The 24211-nt window shown below is 42.9% G+C and overlaps 2 protein-coding genes across 14 annotated transcripts in view; one reads left to right on the top strand and one right to left on the bottom strand.

Moving 5' to 3' along the window:
* Positions 1 to 1411: 1411 nt before the first annotated feature.
* Positions 1412 to 24211, top strand: LOC119932275. Of its 7 annotated transcripts, none has more exons than XM_038751370.1 (8): positions 1412 to 2182; positions 2361 to 2488; positions 3277 to 3487; positions 3666 to 3790; positions 7014 to 7116; positions 12593 to 12653; positions 14413 to 14464; positions 15601 to 15867. In XM_038751370.1, exons 3-7 carry the CDS (start codon positions 3485 to 3487, stop codon positions 14433 to 14435), a joined length of 315 nt encoding a protein of 104 aa, XP_038607298.1. In that variant the 5' UTR covers positions 1412 to 2182; positions 2361 to 2488; positions 3277 to 3484; the 3' UTR covers positions 14436 to 14464; positions 15601 to 15867. The 7 variants fall into 7 exon arrangements, 5 of the variants coding, with proteins under 5 accessions (XP_038607298.1, XP_038607297.1, XP_038607296.1 ...); XM_038751369.1 differs by having other exon boundaries at positions 15572 to 15867; XR_005452293.1 differs by lacking the exons at positions 1412 to 2182; positions 2361 to 2488; positions 3277 to 3487; ... (1 more) ...; positions 7014 to 7116; positions 15601 to 15867 and adding exons at positions 17645 to 17672; positions 19326 to 19382; positions 22154 to 22267; positions 23643 to 24211 and having other exon boundaries at positions 12590 to 12653.
* Positions 16736 to 24211, bottom strand: part of PLCB4 (phospholipase C beta 4) — a 365501-nt gene continuing 358025 nt past the window's right edge. For 5 of the 7 annotated variants that reach the window (XM_038751360.1, XM_038751363.1, XM_038751362.1 and 2 more), the window contains 4 exons: positions 23625 to 23682; positions 22133 to 22219; positions 19624 to 19660; positions 18052 to 18140 (listed from right to left, as the gene is read on the bottom strand). In XM_038751360.1, coding sequence (XP_038607288.1) covers positions 18052 to 18140; positions 19624 to 19660; positions 22133 to 22219; positions 23625 to 23682 — 271 coding nt within the window. Of the gene's footprint in view, positions 18141 to 19623; positions 19661 to 22132; positions 22220 to 23624; positions 23683 to 24211 lie in introns of all 7 variants that reach the window. The other 2 variants (XM_038751364.1, XM_038751365.1) reach the window with 2 other exon arrangements.

The following is a 24211-nucleotide window of genomic DNA, read 5'->3' as shown; positions in this document are numbered from 1 at the left end:
GATATTATGGGCTCTTTCGGCACAGCTATGCTAATGTGTATTGTGTGTGAGTGATGCCTGGGACAGATGTAACACACTTAGAATTAGCCTCCTGGCAAACCTTCTCAACCTCTTTTTCTCACGGATAGGAAGCAAGAAAGCTATTTCTTAGATACTCCAAAGTAGTAATCAATCAGTGGTATTTATGGAGTGCTTACAGTGCTCAGAGCTCTGCACTAAGCACTAGGGAGAGTACATACGACAGAGTTGGTAGAGAGTTGGTAGACATGACCACAAAAAGCTTACAGTCAAGAGGGGGAGACAGCAGTATTTTGTCGATGAAATTTAAGTGCTTACCATGTGCAGACCACTGTGCTAAAAACTTGGGAGAGTACAATGCAACAGAGTGCCAGACACATTCCTTGCCCACAATGAGCTTACAGCCTAGTGATGACCATACAGATTACGATAATATAAATAAATAACGGATATGTACATAAGTAATATGGGGCTGGGGGGGGGTGCAGGGGGAGAGATAGCATGTGATTATACACTTGAATAAAAACTTCTTCTAAACAGACTATAAGGGAGGTAGCCTAGCCTTTGGCCATGAAGTGCTGACCAGTTTAAAATGGCCAGATGATAAATAAAATAGCCACTAACTTTCTTCTGTGAATGATGCAGGCCAAATTATTAGGTGGCAGAGCACAAACAATGCAGATTATCTACAGTGAGTAAAATCCTGCATCCTCAAAAAACCTCCTGTAACTATAGAGTTTACCAGTCTTTATTTAGAACAAAGGACATGGGTTAGAGATCGTTGATAATGCAAATAGATTTTTGACCTACGTCTGTATGAAAAAGGGAAGAGGTAGCTGTAGGCTTTCTCTGCATTGTTTTCTCTTAAATGACAGAGGATTTAATTAACTCTCATCCACCCAGATTCACTAGTAAAGACTTCTATGGGGTAAGTCTTAATTGCCTGTATACCTTGAGTAGAAAAGGTGATCACTGAAGGAGAAATTTTTTTGAACCAAATTAAGCAAGCTAGACTAGTATATTATTATAATTAATGAAGATAGTATTAGTGGTCTATAGAGCTGTACATTAATAAAGCTGCAGTAAACTAGATAAGCAGCAGGCCAAGCCCCTAACTCTAACAGGGCATTTTTCAGGGATGATTTCAGCTGGAAATTTGAAAGCTCTACTACTACTACTACTACAAAACCCTGATCCAGAGAGATTTATAAAATTTATGAATGCGAACTGATTTATAAAATGGATCAGACTGGACATTGCTTCATTGAGAAGGTTTTCATCCAGAGAGATTTATAAAATTTATGAATGCGAACTGATTTATAAAATGGATCAGACTGGACATTGCTTCATTGAGAAGGTTTTCATTTCTCATCCTTTAGGAATTTCTGGAGTCAAAACCAAGTGGAAAAACGACATATTTCAGCATCGAAATTCCGCATCTAGCAGACCGGTATCAAAATCTGCATCGAAGTTTGGGGGCATTGTCACCCTCGTGTGCTGCGTCTGCCTTTGTGCAAGCATGCATGTTGCAATTGGCTCGCAGATGCCGAAACGCTGGCCGGCTGCGGGAGGTGATTCCAATCGTTCCCCGTGTGTGTAGGCGAGAGAGCGCTCGGAAAACGGAGGGCAGATTTCAGCTCCTTTTGGGCAGAGACGCCTCTCGGGGATTTGGGCTCGATGATGCTACTGCCCCAGCCCAACCGGCTTCCTCCGGGCTCTGAGGCCCGGTAGTGATGCCCAGGGGGCAGACAGAGGATCTTTGTCCCCTTCCTGCCAAGCCAGTCAGGCCTGAGCTTAAACTCACCCGGACAGAGATGCTCCCGCTTGTCGAAGCGCCAGTCGGATGGCTTCCCCGGCGGGTTTACAGGGCGGGCCATCAGGGGAACATCCATCTAAGCCCATCGAGGCGAGGAATCTGCCCCGAATGGCCCGGGGAAACTGCTGGGCCTGGCAGGGCTCGCCCTCTTTCCTCCCCACTCCCCTCTGGGTGGGGGGAGGGCAACCCAGGGCGCGATGCCCGGGCAATTTCCCAGCCCTCAAGGCAAGCAAGACTGTGCCCGCGTCCACAACGGCCTGCCTGTCTGCTGCGAAGAGATGGAAGCTCCCGGAAGACCAAGTTTTCAGATGAGAGAGACCTGCAGGCCGAGAGGCCTCGCTGGAGGAGGTGGGTGAGTGCTGGCTGGGCCAGGACCCTTCGGTTCTACAGAGAGGGGAGGGAAGACCCCCCGGGGACGATGGACCGGTGCGGGGAGGATGGAGGGCGAGAGAGAGGAAGCCGACATTCAACCCAACAAGGCCCCAACTACCCTTCCTTTGCTTCTTTCCATCTCTTTCACTCCCAGGACACGGATCACCAATCTAAACCCTGGGAAGACGTGGAACGTCTCAAGAGAAGGACCAGCAGGACCCCCGTCAGACCCCCGCACCCCGATCTCTGGGCCCCGGGGACCGGAGGGAGCCAGCTGTCCAGGTTGGGAAAGGAAGAGGCCCGAGGAGGAGGTTTCATTGTGGTGGGAAGTTTTCTTTTATTCCAACCTGCTTCGGGTCTGTTGCTGCTGAGGAAGCGGCTTGGTTCCAATTTTACGGGCCACGAAATTCCCAGAGAAACACTCCAGATTTAGCCCTTGCCTCAGTTCTCATTCCCTGTGTTGTCCCTCTTTGCCACCTGCCTCGCATCCCCCTCGTTGTATTCAGTTTTCAGTCCGAGGCCGGCGCCAAGCGTTTAGGAGGGAGGTGAGATGGGAAGGGAAAGCCCAGGGCTAAAATTCCCACGTGCAAAGTCAGTACCCGAGACCTACAATGCGCCTATTAAATGATGCTCCTACTGCATGATGTGGGATGGCAGCTTGCACCTTACAAAGCCCCTGCTTGAAGGTGAGAAGGTCCCTTTGTGGAATCTGCTCTTAGTCGTTGTGGTTCAGCTCTTTCGTTGCCATCGTTTCAGTCCCACGCAGCCCCGTCGCCCCGGTTAGGAGCCCGAGGCCCGGTGTGGCAGAACGAACAAAGGGCTCTCCAAACGCAGCCGAGGCGGCTCTCCCGCTCCGGGAAAACGGGGCCGGGCTGGCTCGGGCGGGTTTGACTTGAAAGGACAACCCTGCTCACCCGCTTTCCATATCCGGGAGTCCAGTGCCGTCTCCTCCTGGGGCCTTTAAATTGGAAAGGGGGAAGCGAGGGAGGGAGAGAAATTTAGAGGCCTCTTTCTTTTCTCCCATCAGTGTTGAAACAAGTCTTTTGTGTTTTAATGCCGAATGGGTTTAGACGGATCGATTTCCGAGCTCTTCGCGGCCCAGTGACTCCGGGTTTGTCGGCCGACCCTGCCCCAGCTTCCAGAAACTCTCGCTCGGCCCAAAATCCAGATTGTTTTTGTTGCCGGTTCCCTGCTGGCCCCAGGCTTGCGGGGAAAAAGGGCTACTCGGGTGACTCACGGGATTTGAAAACCATTGATCGTTAAAGATTACTTTTCTTAATGGTAGGAGACATTTATCTATCATCTATCTATATCTATCTATCTATCTGTCTATCTCTCATCTGTCTATCATCTATCTATCTATCTATATCTATCTATCTATCATCTATCTAATTTATTTCGATTTCCCTGGAGAAAACATGGACTCTCTGTTTTGCTCTCCCTCCCTCCGCTGCGCCAGGCCCTTCATGACCCCCAGCCAGAGCGGTGCTTGGTGGCCAGCTGGCAACCCACCCTAAGCGTCGGCTACCCCGCGGGCAGAGAGCGGTTTGTGGTCCCGCAGCCGTCTTCGGGGCCCCCAGATGGGTAAGTACCAGCCGCCATCCTTCTTTCACGTGGGTTTGGCGGTGGCCGAAAGGACCGGTTTCCGAGGGAAGCTGCGGGATGCGCCGCCGACTGCCAGGTGACAGTGATGTAGTGTCTCATTTCCAGGCCTGATGGGCTGGAACCGGAGCCTCCGGGAACCGTCGGGGGCTGGGAAAGAATATGGGGGTGTGGGGAGAGGCGGGGAGGGGGGCACAGGCCCAGAAGGGACTGGGGAAAGAGGTGGGGACTTCAAGGGAGTTGGGAGCCGGGGACAAAGAAGGGATAGAGCCTAACTGCTGCAAGCCACGCGTTTATCTGTTCTTTAAATTGTATTTACTGAGTGCTTACTGTGTGCAAAGCACCGTACTAAGCGCTTGGGAGAGTACATTAGAACTCAGACACATTTCCTGGCCACAACGAGCTCACAGTCTAGAGGGGGGAGACCGACATTTATATAAATAATAATAATAATGATGATGGCATTTGTTAAGCGCTTACTATGTACAAAGCACTGTTCTAAGCGCAGGGAGGATACAAGGTGATCAGGTTGTCCCACGTGGGGCTCGCAGTCTTAATCCCCATTTTACAGATGAGGGAACTGAGGCACAGAGAAGTTAAGTGTCTTGCCCAAAGTTAAATAGCTGACAAGTGGCGGAGCTGGGATTAGAACCCATGACCTCTGACTCCCAAGCCCGTGCTCTTTCCACTAAGCCACGCTGCTTCTCTATAAATACAAAAGTAAATTATATATATATATATATATATATATATGATGGTGTCTATTAAGCACTTACTATGTACCAAGCACTATTCTAAGCGCTGTATCTATTTACATGTATAGATATATACATGTGTCCTAAAATCCAGATTGTTCTTTCCCGGTTCCCTGCCGGCACCAGGCTTTCGGGGAAAAGGTCTACTCAGGTGACTCACAGGATTTTAAAAACATTGATTTTTAAAGACTATGTTTCTTAAGGGTAGGAGACATTCTGGCTTATTTATTTTGATTTTCCCCGGGGAAGTCTGGTCTCTCTGATTCGTTCTCCCTCATGTACATACCTAGGGATGGGAGAGAGGATGAATGAGGGAGCCAAGTATGAACGGTGCAGAAGGGAATGGGAGAAGAGGAGAAGAGGGCTCAGTCAGGGAAGGCTTCCTGGAGGAGATGTGCCTTCAATAGACTTAGAAGTGGGAGAGAGCAATTATCTGTATAATATGAGGAGGGAGGGCGGTCCAGGCCAGAGGTAGGATGTGGGCGAGAGATCAGTGGCGAAATAGACGAGATCAGGGTATTACAGTGAGAAGGTTAGCACCAGAAGGTTTAGCAGGGGGCAGCTTTCATCTTCGCCCATAGTAAGCAGAGAAGTAGCCCTGGCTCAGTGGAAAGAGCATGACTTGGGAGTCAGAGGTCATGGGTTCAAATCCTCTCCCCCGCTTGTCAACTGTGTGACTTTGGGCAAGTCCCTTAGCTTCTCTGTGCCTCAGTTACCTCATCTGTAAAATGGGGATTAAGATTGTGAGCCCCACATGGGACAACCTCATCAACTTGTATCTTCCCGAGCGCTTGGAACAGTGCTTTGCATATAGTTAAGTGCTTAACAAATACCAAAATTACTATTATTATTACTATTAACAGCTGTAGATGATTTCTGGCATGGGGACATGAAAATGTCCTTGAGCCTCAATGCTGAGGTCCTGGTGCCTCCCCCAATTTTCTGCCCGCAGGCGGCCCGTCGCGGGTCACCCACCGGGGGGGAGACCCTGGGGGCTGAGAGACTGCAACGGTCCGGCGGCCCCCGGTTAGGCCGGGGGGAGCGAGTGGGCCTCGGAATCGCTTCTCCCGTGAGGTAAACGGCCGAGGGAAGCCAGCCAACGGCTCCGAGATGGAATAATAATAATAATAATGATGATAATAATAATAATCATCATCATCATAGCATTTATTAAGCGCTTACTATGTGAAAATCACTGTTCTAAGCACTGGGGAGGTACAAGGTGATCAGATTGTCCCATGGGGGGCTCACAGCCTTAATCCCCATTTTACAGATGAGGTAACTGAGTCCCAGAGAAGTGACTTACCCAAAGTCACACAGCTGACAATTGGCGGAGCCGGAATTTGAACCCCTAGCTGGCTGCCCCCCGCGGGGCTGGCCTTCCCCAGGGGGGCATTGGGGCCCGAGTCAGGGAAGCATCTCGTTCCCCGTGACTGCCGACCCTCCCTCATTCTTAGAGAAGCAGCGTGGCTCAGTGGAAAGAGAAAGGGCTTTGGAGTCAGAGGTCATGGGTTCAAATTCTGCCTCCGCCAACTGTCAGCTGCGTGACCTTGGGCAAGTCACTTCACTTCTCTGGGCCTCAGTCACCTCATTTGTAAAATGGGGATTAAGACTGTGAGCCCCCCGTGGGACAACCTGATCACTTTGTAACTTCCCCAGAGCTTAGAACAGTGCTTTGCACACAGTAAGCGCTCAATAAATGATTGATTGATTGATTTGCACATAGTAAGCGCTTAATAAATGCCATTATTAAGTCTCCCCCTTCTAGCCTGTGAGCCCACTGTTGGGTAGGGACCGTCTCTATATGTTGCCAACTTGTACTTCCCAAGCGCTTAGTACAGTGCTCTGCACACAGTAAGCGCTCAATAAATACGATTGATTGATTGATTGATTTGCACATAGCGCTTAGTAAATGCCATTATTAAGTCTCCCCCTTCTAGCCTGTGAGCCCACTGTTGGGTAGGGACCGTCTCTATATGTTGCCAACTTGTACTTCCCAAGCGCTTAGTACAGTGCTCTGCACACAGGAAGCGCTCAATAAATACGATTGATTATTATTATTATTATTACTATTATTATTATTATTATTATTATCATTATTATTCCTCGTTTCTTCCCAGCTGTGGTTCAGCAGCCCTAACGCGCCCCGTGGGCCTCGGGACTGGCAGCGGGCACGTGGAAGGGCCCGTGGGAGGTCCGGGCCTCCGTTAATTTCAACGAAGAAGCCCAGGTGGACCCCCGACTTTGGGATTTGGCTATTAGCCGAATTGGAAGTCCCGCCTGGAAGGGGCAAAGGAAGGCCCCGATAGGGCAGGCTCATGGACTGCCATTTTCCTTCTGGCTTCCGCCCCATTTCCTCGTGGTTGCTTCGTCGGCATTTCCCTCCCCGGGCTCGGATTGTTATCAATTTCCCTTCCCGACCGACCACCGCCTGGAATTTTTCCTTGCAGGGCCGGTGGAAACGTGGCCACTGTCGGGAGGAGCAGAAGCCCCAAGGTGCCCAAACGTCAGTCAGTGCACCTGTGCTGGACGCCCCAATCTGAGCGCCTGCAGGTAAGGAGCCCCCCCCCGCTCGCCATCTCTGCCCTTCACAGGCTTCCTCTGAAACAGCAAGTAAGTACAACAGCAAAAAAAAGTAAAGTTAAAAAGTTTTGAAAAAAAGTAAAACAGCAAGTAAAAGGGTCCCGTCAGAGGGTGCTCTTGATTTTAAATCTTGTTACAATTTTTTTGCAATGAGTTTACGGTAGTCCATTATTTCCGTAATAATAATAATAGTATTTGTTAAGCGCTTACTATGGGCCAAGCACTGTTCTAAGCGCTGGGGTAGATACAAGCTGATCAGGTTGTCTCACGTGGGGCCCACAGCCTTAAACCTCATTTTTATAGATGAGCTAACCGAGGCACAGAGAAGTTAGGTGACTTGCCCAAAGTCCCACAGCTGACAAATGGTGGATCCGAAATTAGAACCCACGACCTCTGACTCCCAAGCCCGTGCTCTTTCCACTAAGCCATGCTGCTTCTTGATACAGTAATACAGTAATAATTTACTGTACTTTTAGCAATCAGTCACAGGGATTAAGCGCTAGGGAGAGTAAATTGTAACAGTGGGTAGACACATTCCCTGCCCACAACGAGTTTACAGTCTACAGTTTTATCAAAAGTAACATTTAGTTGTGCCAGGCAGAGAAGCTTGGTTAGTGGACATTTAGTATAAATATTTATACCTGTTATTGAGGATATCGGTAGAGGTGTGTGTTTATACCATATTTTGAGTTGTACTGTATTTTAATAGAAATGAGAGAGTGGCTTAATGAAAGAAAACTGCGCTACGTCAGGAAGTCTGAGTTCTAATTCTGGCTTTGCTACTTGCCTGCACTTGCCCCAGGGCAGCACGTAATTTCTGTCAGTCAGTAGTGTAGAGTGCTCACTGTGTGCCGAGCACTTTGCTAAGCACTTGGGAGAGTGCAAGTTGGGTAGGGACCATCTCTATATGTTGCCAACTTGTACTTCCCAAGCGCTTAGTACAGTGCTCTGCACACAGTAGGTGCTCAATAAATACGACTGAATGAATGAATGAACAGAGTTGGTAGATTTACAGTCCTTTGTACTGTAAGCTTGTTGCCATTAGGCAATGTGGCTACCAACTCTGTTGCATTAGACCCTCCCCGCTTAGTACAGTGCTCGGCACACAGTAAGTCCTCAATAAATACTTTTGATAGACACGTTCCCTTCTCTGTGCCTTAGTTTTCTCAACAGTAAGATGGGATTTAAATACCTGTTCTCCCTGGGGTGGGACAGAGATTGGGTCCAAACTGATTATCTCTTATAATAATAATAAATAATAATAATGTACTTGTTAAGCGCTTACAATGTGCCAAGCATTGTTCTAAGCACTGGGATAGATACAAGTTAATCGGGTTGGACATAGTCCCTGTTCCACATGGAGCTCACTCATCCCCATTTTACAGATGAGGTAACTGAGGCACAGAGAAGTTAAGTGGCTTGCCCAAGGTCACCCAGCAGACATGGGGCTGGGATTAGAACCTTCTGATTTACAGGCCTGTGCTCTATCCACTAAGCCACACTGCTTCTGTATATAACTTGGTCTTAGTTCAGTGCTTGGCACATAGTAAATGCTCAATAAATCCCATTTATTATTATTATTATTACCAAGGGAGAACAGGGATTGTATTAATAAATAATAATGGCATTTGTTAAGCGCTTACTATGTGCAAAGCACTGTTCTAAGCGCTGGACTTCCCAAGTGCTTAGTATAGTGCTCTGCAGGGAGAAAGCACTCAATAAATAACATTGGTAGAAAAAACACCATTGCAGATACCTGGAGTAACTTGTATTTAGCACAATATGCCTGTAAAATAGCATTACTGTATTAAAGTCAATTTTTCTCATTGTGAAAGCACTATAAGATCAATTGGGTGAGGTTATGTGATGGGCAGATGGCTTAAAATGGTGATTGTGGGTGTTGTCATGGCCATTCCAGTGGGAGTTTTTTTGGTTTCAGCACTGCATCCATCCACTTAGGTGTGTAGTACAGTTTAGTACTCCTCCAGTGCTTAGTACAGTGCCTGTCACATAGTAAGTGTGTGCAGTGCTGCCACCTCTCTGGGCCCCTTCCCCATCCCGGTTTGTGGCTGGCAGTGGCCGGCAGCATTACTAGTTAGAAACAGTCCGTAGTGGAGCGCCCGAACCTGAACTGGGTGTTTGGGTGGGTTGGTGCTGCTCCCTCCCCTTTGGAGCTGGGAATAGGAGGCTCGTGAGGTCCGTCCTAGGCCAGTAGTCACCCTGCCTCAGCCTACCATTAGGAAAGGTGAAGTTGAAGGCATAAATTACTAGTGATAAGACCAGCTCCTTGAAGTCCCTGGAGCCCACAGGGCTTTCTGAACATGTGGCTGTGCCCTAAAAGTTGCTGGGGGCAGCAGGTCCACCAGACCCGGAGTGGCAGAGGAAAGTCGTTAGGCCTCTCTCTCCCTAAGCCAGGCCTATATTTCTGTGGTTTTGTTCAGTCCCAAGACCATGCAGGTGTCAATGGGGAGAAGGACCAGAAAAGAAGGCTAAGACTCTAAGCTCCTTCAGAGGAGGGATCTTGTCTATTTATTCTATTACACTCTCAAGGGTGCTTAGTACAGTGCTGTGCGTTCAGTAAATGCCACTGCTTGTCTTCTAGACTGTACGCTCATTGTGGGCCAAGAATATGTCTGCCAACTCTTTTGTATTGTACTCTCCCAAGTGCTTAGTACAGTGCTCTGCAAACAGTAAGTGCTCAATAAATGCCATTGATGATGATTGATTGAGATGTGCCCACAGCCTGGCCCCACTGGCACCAGTTCTTTCTTGTAGCAAAACTACTCATTTATATAGTGACTTAGTGGGGCTTCCTCTTTCCACAAATTGGAAAGACTACAGTGCTCCCCACATTCCATGCCATCCTAAAATCCCATGTCCTCCACAAGTCTCCTCCCTGGATAGTTCCCAGCACCTAAAATCATCCAGACCTGCTAGCAATCTCCAGCACTTATGTACTTATTCTATCCATCCTGAGCGCTTCTAAATATCAGTTGTATCAGTCAGTTGATGGTATTTATTAGGCACTTACTTTGTGCAGAACGCCATACTAAGCGCTTGGGAGAGTACAATACGGCAGAGTTGATAGGCACAGTCCCTGCCTATAACCAGCTTACAGTTTAGAGAGGGAGACAGACATTAATGTAAATAATTTATGTATAAATAAATAACTTACGGTAAATAAGTACAATAAATAACTGTAATTCCAATTGCTTCTTTTGCTAACTTTATTTATAAACATTCTTATGTCTTTCAACCCAAACAGAATGGGTTCTTGGTGGGCCAGGAGACTGTTATTTTTTTGTTTTGATTTTCCAAGCACTTAATAGTAATAATAATAATAATGGCATTTTTAAACACCTACTATTTGGCAAGCACTGTCTGAAACACTGGGGTAGATACGAGATAATCAGATTGGACACAGTCCCTGTCCTATGTGGGCTTAACAGTCTAAGAGGAAGGGAGAATAGGTTTTTAATAACCATTTTACAGATGAGAAAACTGAGGCACCAAGAAGGTAAGTGATAGGACCTAGGTCACAGAGCAGGCAAGATGCAGCGCCGGATTTAGAATCCAGGGCCTCTGACTCCCAGAACTCTGCTCTTTTCACTAGGCCTTGCAGCTTTGACTACTACTTAGATCCAATGTAATCAAAGGTATCTATTGAGTGCTTATTTTGTACTAGAGCTAGGGAGTGTACAGTACAGTTAATGGCCACAATCCCTCCACCCAAGGATCTTACAGGGCAATGGAGGAGACTGACATTAGAATAAATTGTGAAGCAACTGAGTATAAGGATTTGTACTTAAACCCTGTAGGGGAATGAGTACCGAAGTGCTTAAGGAGTGGGACTAAATTTGTGGGTGAGGCAGTAGGGAGGGAAAATAAGCACCCTATTTAGAGATGAGAGGGTAGTCAAGGAAGGCTTCCTGGAGGAGCTAGGCTTTGAAGATGGGGAGAGTACTAGTCTGATAGTACAGGAAGGGAGTTCCAGCAGGACACTGAGTAGGTTGGAATTAGAGGGGTAAAGTGTACGGCTGGGTGTGGCGATGGATGAGCAATGTTTAGAGGTACTTGAGGAGTGGCATTTTTTTTTTAGAAAATGATCTGGGCAGCAGAAGGAAGTATAGACTGGAGAGAGGAGAGACTGGATTCATGCTTTGACAGGAGTTGGATGGGACGGAAGGAATGAATTCTGGAGTTGTTTGTCTCATTTCTATCCTTCCATTCCATTCCAAACAGTTCGAGTTGTTTACACCAGCTGCCTCCATTTTCTCTACTCCAATGCTCTCCTTGATTCCCTGCGGTCTGGCTTTTGCTTCCTCCACTCCACAGAAACTGCCTTCTCTAAGGTCACCAATAACCACCTCATTTCCAAATCCAGCGGCCTCGATTCCATCCTGTTCCTTCTGATCTTTCAGCTGCCTTCAACACTGTGGACCATCCCCTTCTCTTAGAAACACTAACACTGGCTTCACTGATACCTCCGTCTCCTTTCTCTACAATCACTCCTTCTTGATCTCTCTGGTGGGCTCCTCCTCCCACTCCTTAACTGTGGGAGTCCGTCAGGGCTCAGTTCTTGGTTACCTTCTTGTCTCCATCTACACCCACTGATGACAACCATACGTGCATAAACCATTTCTTCCAACACTGTTACACTGTCTGCAAACAAGCTTGTTTTGTTGGAAGAATCCTCTTATTCCATAACAGCTGTCAAGATGAAATATGTAGTGAAAACCCATTATGGGTACTAAACACTTGCATAAGTACAATAGAGTAGTAGCAGCACTTACCAATCACTCACTGTATGCTTGGTAAGTACAGAATAGTGAAATGAGCTGTTCCCTGTCCACAAGGAGATTACACTCTGAATGGGAAGGCACATATAAAAATATTCACAACGAGAGAACATTCAAAATAAATAAAGTGGGCATATACACAAGAGTGGTGAGGAGAGTATAATTAAGTTCATGAGTGCTAGAGTTGGCTGAAAGGCTGATATCAATCAATGGAATTTACTGAGCACTTACCATGTGCAAAGGATTGACTGTACTAAGCACTTGGGAGAATGCAATGCAACAGAATTAGCAGACGTGGTCTTTGCCCATAATGAGTTTACAATGTAGAGATACGACTCAGGATGCTGGGAAGTCAATCTGGAAAGGATTATTATTGGTGGAGGTAGGATTTTAGGAGAGATTTGAATGTAGGGAGGGAGGGAGTTACAGACCTGTGAACAAAGGGATGGTGGTGGGATGGAGGTGCTACTTGTGTGTAGCGTATTGTCATGAATGCTGAATATTAGCTCTTACTGTGGATGAAGTATGAAAACAATGATATTTCTTGAGTCCTTACTGTATGCAGAGCACTGTACTCTAAACTTGGGTGTGTACAGCATGAAAATGAAGACAGTTTGACATTCGGTTTCATCAAAGTTTTCTTTCATTTTTTGCAGATCCCAAGGCCAGCTTCATCTGATCTTTTGACTGTCACCTGGAAGATTAAAGGTAGATTGTTTTTCAGAATTTTTAATTTGAGGCTGTTTGCTGTAAGATTGTATAGCACCTACAAACCACCATAGAGGCTGTGTCTACCCAGGGCAAGGACACTAGTTATTTACAATTAGTGGGGTAGGTAGATGGCAGGATAAAGGTACAACTGGGAAAAGAGTGTAAGGAAAGTAGGATAGGGGAAAAATAAAAGTATTCATTTACATATTTCTATGTAGAGCATACTATCTTGGGTAAAGAAGTTGCATTCTTTCCCTCTGCCCCACTCTTTCACAGCTCAAAGTGCATTTTCCCAACTCTTTTCCTGTGGCCACCAAAAGAGAGATGACATGAATAAAAACTCGGTCCTCTCCGAGATTTGCCAACCTATTCAATTAGGTACACTCTAAGATCTTCATGCTTTCTGTTGAGTGACTGGTGTTTCTTTTTCTGAAATACCAGGATGCCATTAGTCAGAGACATAATCCCTTTGTCAGACTGCTTTTCTAAGGCAAGGAGCATCATCATCTACCCAAGACCATAAGTCATACTGGTGAACGTTAGGAGTCTTAACTTTCCTAGTACGGATCATGTTTTCACCACCCCCTGGGACCTGCCAGGCAAGGGCTGTGACCCCAGTTTGTTTCAGTAAATGTTAGTTGACACTGAAAAGGTTGTAATGTTCTAGGTTGAGGATTCTGGGTCGGTGTTATTGCCAGACCTTTTTGTGTAAAATGTAGTGACTGGAGAGGCGCACTAGGTTCTAATTTAGAAAGCTTCTGCTCCAGTGCTGTGAAATGGAATCTAAATGACCTGTAACATTTAGGAACATGCTAGCTTTTATAGCTCCATCAAAGGTTGTGGATTGCAGAGTAATTAGGCCAGATAGTAAGCTAAAAAGAGGAAATGACTTAAAGCAAATCAGAAATCAATCCTTTTGCACCTTTATTTTCAAATGGTGTTTTTTCCAAGAGAAAACTTGTCTTTTATAGTCTACTCTGGATGACTGTTCATATCATCAAATCCTTTTCCCCCTCTCTTTAGTTATTTCATCCCCACTTAAAACTTGGAAGTTAGGAGTGTTGCAATATTTAGGTAGTCTGTTTCAAATGAGTTGATTAATAGTTTCTTGAAGTCAGTGTCTACCATGTACTCTGAACTAGTACACTGCCTTGTAACTTGGTGTTGTGCAGTAAAAGTTTATTGATTGATTAATTTAAGGTAATAGCTTGTTTGGGCATGACACCCTCCATTTTATGACACTTCAGGCAATTTGGTACATGTGCATTTCAGAGAGAGTAAATGGCACATTCCCAATGTAAGCTTTTTCCATTGAAACCATTTGATCCCAAACTGTTTTATATTGGGTTAGCCATTCTACATTTGGGTGTTTATTTTTCATTCTGCTCTGAAATATGCCATTCGTTTTTATGTTTTCAGAATGGATTTATGCAAAAGAGAATGGAACATTTTGATATATTCATTTACAATTTGTTTCCCACCCTCTTCACATATTCTGAGTGATAATTTAATTGTGGAAGTTGTAAATTTGAAGCTTTGTTTTCAGATCTTTTCACTGTCATAGAAAATTTTTGTGTAGTATATTGTCATGAATGCTGAATAATATTAGCTCTTACTGTGGGTGAAGTGTGAAAACTTACTCAATGATATTTCTTGAATGCTTACTGTGTGCCGAGCACTGTACTCTGAACTTGGGCGTGTACCACTTGACATTCAAGAAAGTTGGTTTCATTGCAATTTTCATTTTCTTTTGCAGATCCCAAGGCTACTTTCTTCTGATCATTTGAGAGTCACCTGGAAGACTAAAGGTAGACTGTTTTAATCTGAATCTTTAATTTGAGTCTTTTAACTGTTGTAATATTTTGTACGACCTACAATCCCCCATAGAGGCTGTGTCTACCTAGGGCAAGTCATAGTTTTGAAAGGAAGGCTTGGAAGCAGTGTGGCCAAGTGGAGAGAGCACAGGCCTGGGAGCCACAGGATCTGGGTCCCAATCCCAGCTCTGCCACTTATGTGCTTTGTGGCCAGCCATTTAATGTTGACACTATAGCTGACACTCATAGTAATCCTAGAGGAATGCTTGTTGCTTCTGTGATTGGCCAGGTCTTGGAGCTGTATAGAAAGGTAAGCGCTTAGACAGTGCTCTGCACATAGTAAGTGCTCAATAAGTACAATTGAATGAATGACAATGCTACAACCCAAAACTTTAAAGCACTCAATCACTTTGTCCTCTGTTTACCTCACTGCTTTCCTGCTATAACCGTCTGCACATTTCACTCCTCTAATGCAGCGTACTCACTGTACCTAATAATAATAATAATGATGGCATTTATTAAGCGCTTACTATGTGCAGAGCACTGTTCTAAGCGCTGGGGGGATACAAGGTGATCAAGTTGTCCCACGTGGGGCTCACAGTCTTAATCCCCATTTTACAGATGAGGTCAGAGAAGTTAAGTGGCTTGCCCAAGGTCACACAGCAGACAGGTGGTGGAGTCGGGATTCGAACCCAGGACCTCTGACTCCAAAGCCCGCGCTCTTTTCCACTGAGCCATGCTGCTGTACCTGTAACATATCTACCCACTCCAAGCACTTAGTACAGTACACTGAACATAGTAAGTGCTCAATAAATACTATTGATTGCAACTTATTGTAATTCTTGCCCCCCTCACTGATAGTCTTTCTAAGGAGATAGCAGCAGTCTTGATTTGATTTCCTGCTTCATTAAGCCTGCTGTATAGGCACAGAACAGAATTTCATAATGACATTCAGTACTGCGTTGTCGATGTACATTTTTTGGAATACTGCTTCTCCAAGGTTATTGTAAGTCCAAAGAACTGGGCTACCCTGCAAAGCAGTCCACAGTCAACTATTTGTCTCAGTGCTTTTACCTCAAAGGCTCAGTTGTCTACATGCAGCTGCTTCTGAACCACAGACTTCCTTCCAGGTGTCTTCAATCTCCTGGAACTTTGACCTGCCATAGTGAGTTGGGGGATACTTTTCTAAGCTTTCACTGATTTGGAGCTGTTCAAACGGTGACCAGTGTAGCACTGGACTCCTCTCAACTGCCAAGAGTTGCTATTGTTTTGGGTGCATTAGGATATTTTTCTTGCATTTGGCAAGTAGGGAATGGTAATGTCAAGCTTATGATTGGCATGTGTAGGGTGTAAAGCATGGCTAAACTATTGTAGATTTGTTTACCAATTCTATGTGGTCTGGATCTGTTTCAGCATCGCCCCGGCACAAGCACTAGTCTCCCATTCCAGGCAGACACAAGCAGTGTGGCAAATCATTTTGGAAGTCTTTTTTTTCGGAGGAAAGGACAGCTCCCAGAGACAGGTAGGATCCATTCCTTACCACAGGCTTTATAGATGTTCAGCAGCTCCCTCCTTTTTTCACAGTGGCTGTTTTCATCTGCCTTCAGTTGAGTCTCTTCACTCCTAAACTAACCTTCTTACTGTGCTTTGCTGGTATCCTCCTCCTTCCAATCTGCCCTATTACAGCTCTATCTTTCAAAGCCCTCCCGTGAAAGTGCATCTCCTCCAGGAAACTTTCCCCACTGTTTTCCATCCAACAGCTACCCTTAGCACAAAAGTCCTAAAGATTGCTTTGTAAACTTACATAGTGATTTACTTCCACTACTTCCTTTTTTTTAATCTGTCAATATGCCTGCTCTTAGAAGCTTTAGCTTTGTTCTTGCTCCCACTATTTGCAAATAGTTTGTGTCTGGCTTTTTATTGTATTCTCCCAAGTGCTTAGTGTAGGGCTCTGCATTCAGATGCTAAGCCAATACTATTGTTGCTGGCCTCTTTTGTTCTCTAAATCTGCCTGAGGCATGAGAGATGGATGAGGATTCCAAACTGCCTAGCATAAAAGTGCTTTGCCAGCTTCATCACTCATGACGAGTAGAATTTAGGAATAAAATCTGATATTGTTCTAGCTCCTTTAAAAAAAGAAATGTAAGAATTTACCAGTTGGGTCCCTTAAAAAAATTCTGGAGAGCGTTTATTATGATGCTACAGTCGGCTTTGGCCTACCTGAATTTGGTTTCCAGAATTATTGCACTGGTGACCAGATTTGTTTTAAGCTTTTATTAGAGAAGTTGAAAGTTTCATTTGAAGTTTGATGGTAACATAATGATCTCTCCATCTGTTTTGTTTAGAGGATTACACAGAATCAGTTTGTACAAGCATATACAACAACTCAATTGGTGCTTTGTATACTGAAATCAGTCATCTGATTTGTTCTAAACTACCAGTTTTCCATGCAGACCCCTTTGTATTGGTAGCATGGCAAATCCCAATGGAATGCTTTTTCATGCACTGGTCTGCAGTAAAACTACAGCAGGCTCTAAGACCATGCAGATTAACACTTGTAGCAAACTTTATATTTAACAGACATAAAAAGGTTATTTCCTGATATGAAATTCTGAAAATCTGCATAAATATTTTTTGTGTAAAATTAAATTAGTTATGTACTTTTTTAAACTAGAACTTGAAGTATCAAGAATGCCCACATAATTCATATACACATATATATATTTGTCATATCCTAAAAGGCTTGGTAGTTAATCAAATAATATTCTGTGCCATACATTTAATCAGTATTTACTTGGTAATAATAGATGACTGTGCCCCTAAAGGATTAGTCATAATTGGTGCTTCTTTCACATGCAAAGTTCTAGTAATCTTGTTTACTAATTTTGTCAACATTTATATGATTTTTCAGTGTATAAATACTTTATACATTTTTCACAGTTACAAACTTTTGCCAATAACGATTTCACAATCTTTAAAATACAATAATGAATTGAAATATTTGGAATCTGCAGTGATAGATCAAAAATGCAAATTCTATACAAGCAGTGTTTGATGTAAACTTTGCTTAAAGTGCCTAACCACAGTTCCTTTTAACCTTTGAGCACTAATGAGTTTTGGCACAAATAAAATGTGTTGTTTTTTTCTATTTAACCATTTCAACAACTTTTACAGGAATTCAGCTTCTTACAGCATGATGAAGGTATGGCACTTCCTAATGAGGTAATGTGGATGTAGAAATATCCTGTAAAATTATTGAGGCAATCAGACTCTCAGTTTTGCTGATGAATTTTCAGATCAAAATTTTCCAATACATGCACTGGTTTTTAACTGCAGCCCAAACATGTCTTAGTAGTGCATCATAAAGCAGGGTTATTTGTACCAAGCTCATCTGATTTGTGATATTTTACAAGACAAACATGTTTTAAGTAGAATTTTCAATGGTTAAACTGTGTGCCTCCTTTCAGTTAACAGCTGTAGTTTGGCAAAGGACATTCAGCACTCAAAATATTAAATTGTATATACGGAGCCTGTGGTCTGGAGTTTTCTGTTGATAGCTGACACTACTACATTTTTCAGCTTCAGTTTGTGTTATGGAGTTTTACACCACTGTTGCTGGTCTGCGGTCCATCTCGGCTTCCAATTTCACCATCTGCTGCATCTCCTTTGCCTGTAACACCAGAAGGGCACGTTTACACTTTGCAGTACTCTCCTGGAGCTACCACAATGTCTAAATCACTCCCTGGTGGTGTTATTTGCTTAGCAGTTGTGGACATGAAAGAGTAAATGCACCTCTGGAAGTGCATTGTGCAGGACCAGAGTCTTTGTAATTTATCCATGGCCCATTACATTAAAGTATCTTGTTTATCTGATATCCCTCTTTTTCATAAACTAACAGTGGGCTCTCTCTCTCTCTCACTTCCTCAGCTGTTAACACACTTTGGGCCAACTCAGTTTTACTGTGGATCGCCTAGCCCACCTCTACAATGCCCTTTTTTTCAAATGTGAAACTGTAAAATTAAAAAGAAAAAAATTAAGAATGAAAACATGAAAATGTTGCTATGAATGAAAGTACACGGTATCTTATCTTTTGAAGTGCTATGGTGAGGGGCAGGGAAACGGTTAGTTACCATGTTGTGGTCTCTCCTGTACTTTGGCTTAGCCAATCAACCTGACACAACTGTCCCATGAATTTCTTGATTAATTTTTTTCCTGCTTCTAGGTAACATACGTAATAACATTCAAGAAAATGCTGTTCTTGGTCTCCGTACTTAGGCTATGTGGTTCCCTCCTTATATAGGCTAAAGTGACAGATGACACAGGGGGAAAGTATATACAAACACACAGATGTGAAAATATGATACACAAAGACTATTAATGTGCCATGGTAAAAACATTAATAACACTACAACGTTCAGAAAAATAGCAATAAAACTGTTCTTAAAGAGTTAAAAATAGTTCCTATAATTTTCCTCTTTTGGCTGAGAGTATGATTGGAAAGGAATTTAGCTGGGGGCAAGTCATTTTCTGCTATTACACCAGAGGGTTAACATGAGCTCTTCTATGAAAAATGACTATTAGGAAGCTGTAGCAGAACAGATGCAACACTAAGTATGATTAACAGATTCTTTGTAATGTATCTCTGCAAACTGAATTTTAAAGAGGTGGAAGCCTTGTATTCCTGGAGTCAATAGAAAGCTCAGAAATCTATTTTTAACATTGTACTTGGTCTTTTTTGTGCTGCTATTCTAATTTATGGAGGAAAACTGGGTCTTTTTAGTGTCACTATTAGCAGCCAATTGTATTTATGTCAACACTAAAACCATCACTAATCATTGTTTTTTGTTTTTAACAGCCATCTGTCATTCCAAGCCTGCATATTGGTAGCTTTTGCTAACACACCAGAGAAGCAGTAAGTCTAAAGCATTTGTAACGTTATGTGTTTAAATCCAGTTAGTTACCTGAGAAACCTAAGCATGATATAAACAATTACACTGTTCATTTCCAACCCCTCAGAGTTAATCGTGAGCAAGATTAACAGTCATGATCTTACTGGTACTTCTGTGAAATTGCATTTACAAAGAGTGCACCAACGATAATGTTTGAGTTTAGAAGGAAAGGAGAAGCTTGCTTATGATAGGGTTCAATCCTACCTTGTGTTTGAGACACTGCATGACAGGTTTTCAAAAGCTGTACAAAAATAGTAATGTCAAAATTGAGTAATACAACACAAAGCAAATAAAATAAATGAATCTTGAAGTGAAGTCGAGAAATGGATGCAAAAACAATATACAGAAAAGCAAAAGGCAAAACACACGTGCACCCATTAGCAACAGCAGACCATCATTCTGACTTGCTCCAGTGATTTAGACCCCTCTCCCCGCCTCCGTAAGAACCCCTCAGGTCTGTAGGGTTTGGAGGAACTAATAACGAAGAAGGATTAAAAGAACTATATGAATCAGGCGTGTTTAGAGGAGAATAAAGAGGGCTTGAGATCGAGGTGCAGAAACAGCACTGTAATATAATAATAATGGTCTTTATTAAGTGCTGGGGTGCATGCAACATAATCAGGATTTAACCCCCCTTTTTACAGATGAGGAAAATGAAGCAGAGAGAAGTTAAGTGACTTCCTCAAGGTGACAGTAGGCAAGTGGCAGAGCTGGAATTAGAACCCAGGTCCTCTGACCCAGGCCTGTGTTCTTTCCACTAGGTCATGCTACTTTTTAGCATTGAAAGGAAGGGCTGCATTGGGGAATAATAATGATGATTAAGGAGCACACACTGTTATCAGACAAATAACTGGATTATTGCACTGAAGATTGTTTTAAACTGCACCAGGAAGGGGTTAGGATTGAATTTCTGACTGTGGTAGAGGTTAAACACTAAAACTGGCCCCTGAATGAAATTGTAATTGAAAATTGAAAATGCCCCTTAGGGCATTTAAAATAGGATAAATTCCCTAGGATGCTTGAGTGTAGTTATACCCATGACCATGATTAATTCAATTTCTATAGTAAAGCCAGCATAACTGAAGATAGTGAAACTACAGATGGGCCTTAGAAAACATACAGTAGTGTCAAATCACCAAGATCAGATCATAGCTATATGCCTGAAGTGCCTAGTAATTTCTCAAATTATTTTTTCATAGTTTTACTGAATTTAAATTGTATATTAATAGCCTTCTTGAAGGTCCTGGGGATACGTCACAATAATGAAAAAAATATTCTACTGTGTCTATACCATTAGCCAAATCTTTTAAAACAAAATTTCATTTTTATAGGATAGTATCCCATTATGTTTTGCATATGATGCAAACAGAATTTGTTAGCTTTTCAGCTACTGTCTCTGCACAAGTCCTAGGTCTTGTTTTTAGCCCCTAAGAGTAGTTGGGAAACAAAAAGTACCAGGTGTTATTGACTGTGCATTAACTAATAATGAGTCAAGACCTGTTAACATGATTTAAAACAATTTAGATTGGATGAACTTTTTTCAACTTGATATCAGTTCTGTCCTCTATGGGCACAAATGATGTCTCATTTTCAGTTTAAGTGACAGAATGACAGGACCTAAGATAATTCTGACTCATTTTCTAGCACTGAAAAAAAGTTTCAAATGGCAAATTAAAGAAAGTACTTAGGGTGTGTATCAAATGTGCTGAAAATAAATGCTAAAACTGGTGAAATGAGACTCAGATCTCAAATCATAGCTGAGAGATTTAAAATAAAAGTTTCACTGAGTCTTTTCTGACTGGGCCATTTGCCTGGAAATGACAGAAACAGTCTAAAATGAACTGATGTTACAACCAGTCAGATTTTGGGATTTTTTTTTCCTCCACAGGGCCAAAAATGCTTAGCAGTGGCACTGAGCACTTTCCAAATCTAGAAAGTGTATTTACAATGAGAAACAAAAGACAGAAAACAGAAACAAAATACTTTAAAAAAACCCTCCAATTTTTACGTATATTAAAAAACCCAAAGTTCTTTCATGTTTCAATTATCCTGTGTGGCCTTATTAACTGGCACTTCTGCCAACTGAAATAATTTGAGGCATTTTGGACAGGATTGAAGGTACTGACTGTGCTACAGGAAGAGGAGTTGTGGTTGTAATCTGAGTGTGTAAAATGATTTTTCTGACCTTCTAGAAAATAGTGATGATATTCATATGTTCTCAATCCTGAGTAGTTCAACTTGGATTGAAATCTGCTGATACCTAGCAAGCAGTTTGGCTACATATTCTTGTTTGCTCATTTCCTTTGCCTATCTAAAATGGTAGCTATGTTGGGAGAAGGTTTACTTGCCATTGAGTAATCTTGCTCATTTAGGACTCTCGTGAGTCACCTGTTTATTATTTTGGTTATTAAAGTAGTAAATGCCCACAGCCTTCACATTATGGAAATCTAAAGAAACTCTAATCACCACCACACCCCAGATTATGATTTCAACCTCTTGTTACTTTCTTAAGATTTTCCTTTTCTGGCTTGCCAATCCAAATAGAAGTACTTTTCTCAATTTTCCCCAAGTGGTATGGTAATAAGAGCTTCACTCTTCAAATATCTTTCTTTGCCATCACTAATATCAATAGCTGAGTTTGAAGAAAGAACAGTATTCAAAATTGCATCCTTAGCTTTTTGATGGCAGCAGTTACGAGTTTTAAGTAAAATACCTGTTCATTCTGTTTCTCCAGGACTTCCAGATGTTCAAGCTGAACTTTCTTCAATTGATCCATTTCTTTGGATTGCTTCATTGCAAGCTGCAAATGAGAACATTAAACACAGCTGAAATGATGGTGTAGCTTAAGGTATTGGTTGATGTCTTAGTTGAGAAGTAGCACGGCCTAGCTGGTGGATAGAGCATGGGACTGGGAAGCAGAAGGACCCTGGGTTTTAATCCCAGTTCTACCACTACACTGTGCCTCAGTTACCTCATCTGGAAAATGGAGATTAATACTGCCAGCACCATGTAAGATATAGACTGTGTCCAACCTGATTGTCTTGTACCTACCACAGCTATTAGTACAGAGCCTGGCACATAGTAAGCACTTAAATACCATTAAAAAATGGTAATATTGAATCAACAAGGTTTTTGAGAAGCAGTGATACTTTGGAAGTCCTGCTAATGGGTCTGTACAGTCAACTATCAAATATTTATACTAATTAAGGGAGAAGAGCTCAAAAACAAACTAGAGGCCATATGTTGTGTTCCATTTGAGAAATGGAGGGAGGTGACTTCAGGGCCTGTTTGGGCAAGGGGAAGTAGAGACTTTGGGCAGATGGAGTCTGGAAAGAGCTACTGCTGGAACTTTTGCTAGCAGAAATGAGGCAGGCTCCCTCCAACTTACACTGTGAGCTCCATGTGAGACAGGGTTTGTGTCCAATCTGATTTCCTTGTACTTACCCTAGCACTTAGAACAGTGCTTGATGCAAAATAAGTGCTTAACAAATACCATAAAAAGGCTTAAGCTTAATAGAAATTTTTAAATAATACTCCATTTGTGAATAATCCAAAATTCACTGTACTAAAATTTTAGACCAATTAATGCACATAGCAGATACACAATTACAACTTCTAGCTTAACTTTCTGATAGTGACCAGTCATTTTTCAAACAGGGCTCTGCTCTGGGCTAGGCTGGCTAATCATTCAGACTGTTCTAGGTTAGGACTGCACAATTTTGAATGGTTTGGTTTCATCTCAACTGTGAGCCCGCTGTTGGGTAGGGACCGTCTCTATATGTTGCCAACCTGTACTTCCCAAGCGCTTAGTACAGTGCTCTGCACACAGTAAGCACTCAATAAATACAATTGAATGAATGAATCTCAACACTGCCTGAAACCCTCCCAACTATGCCATTGAAATTGCTCCATTCCCTGGAGGCAAGGACCCTGAGCTGCTGTGGACACGACCACCCAACTCCCTAATTTCAGAAGATGCATGGAATTCTTACTTTTGCAATGCCAGTTATTAAACTGACAGGTGTTTTCTCTGAATGATAAAAGTGGCAACAGTTCCCTCAAAGATTTTTGACAAATGGCTAGCCATAACTTGCAAAACTGTCCCAGGATGAAAAGTTAACAGAGTAAGAAAGAATTCCACCACTAAAATTGGAACTGCTTACTTGTGATTATTTTTCAAGCTGCAAGAAAATGATTGCACTTACCCTCTTTCTCTCTTCCAGAAACTTCTTGGTGTTGCTGCTGTTTAGTTCTCTGACCCGCCTAAAATAACAACCATTGTAAACATTTGTATATGCTTGCTGGCATGGAATTGTAGGCAACTGATTTGAATAAGCAATTACAGGAAAGAAAATGGAACTTGGACCATATCTGGGATCTAGATACCATTCATATATGGAATCACAGAACAGTAACTCATTGTTTTTGGATAGCTGTGGAGATTGTGGAATTTGAAAACCCACATAAAGAGGGCTGATTTGGCCTTAATTTCAATTATTAAACGGGACCCGTTTCATTTTGGGGTTTGTGATGTGCCTCTAATCCTCAACACAGCAGTTTGGGTGAATGGGAAGAAAACATAATAAATGAATATTCAAATAATTCAAACTATTTTGGGGCTGTAATTTTCTGACCCCATTGATAGAGGACAAGGATTTGTGTGTTACACTGAAGTTGTACATTCCCAACTGCCTAGAACTGTGCTGTAAATACAATAAATGCCAGTAGGTGATGATCATCATCAATAATTGCAGAGTATTCTATTCATATGAATAAACCCAAACTAGGCAAA

Source organism: Tachyglossus aculeatus, chromosome 9, assembly GCF_015852505.1.
Source record: "Tachyglossus aculeatus isolate mTacAcu1 chromosome 9, mTacAcu1.pri, whole genome shotgun sequence".
In the NCBI taxonomy this organism is placed as follows: Eukaryota; Metazoa; Chordata; class Mammalia; order Monotremata; family Tachyglossidae; genus Tachyglossus; species Tachyglossus aculeatus.
This window is presented reverse-complemented; position numbering and strand designations above follow the sequence as displayed.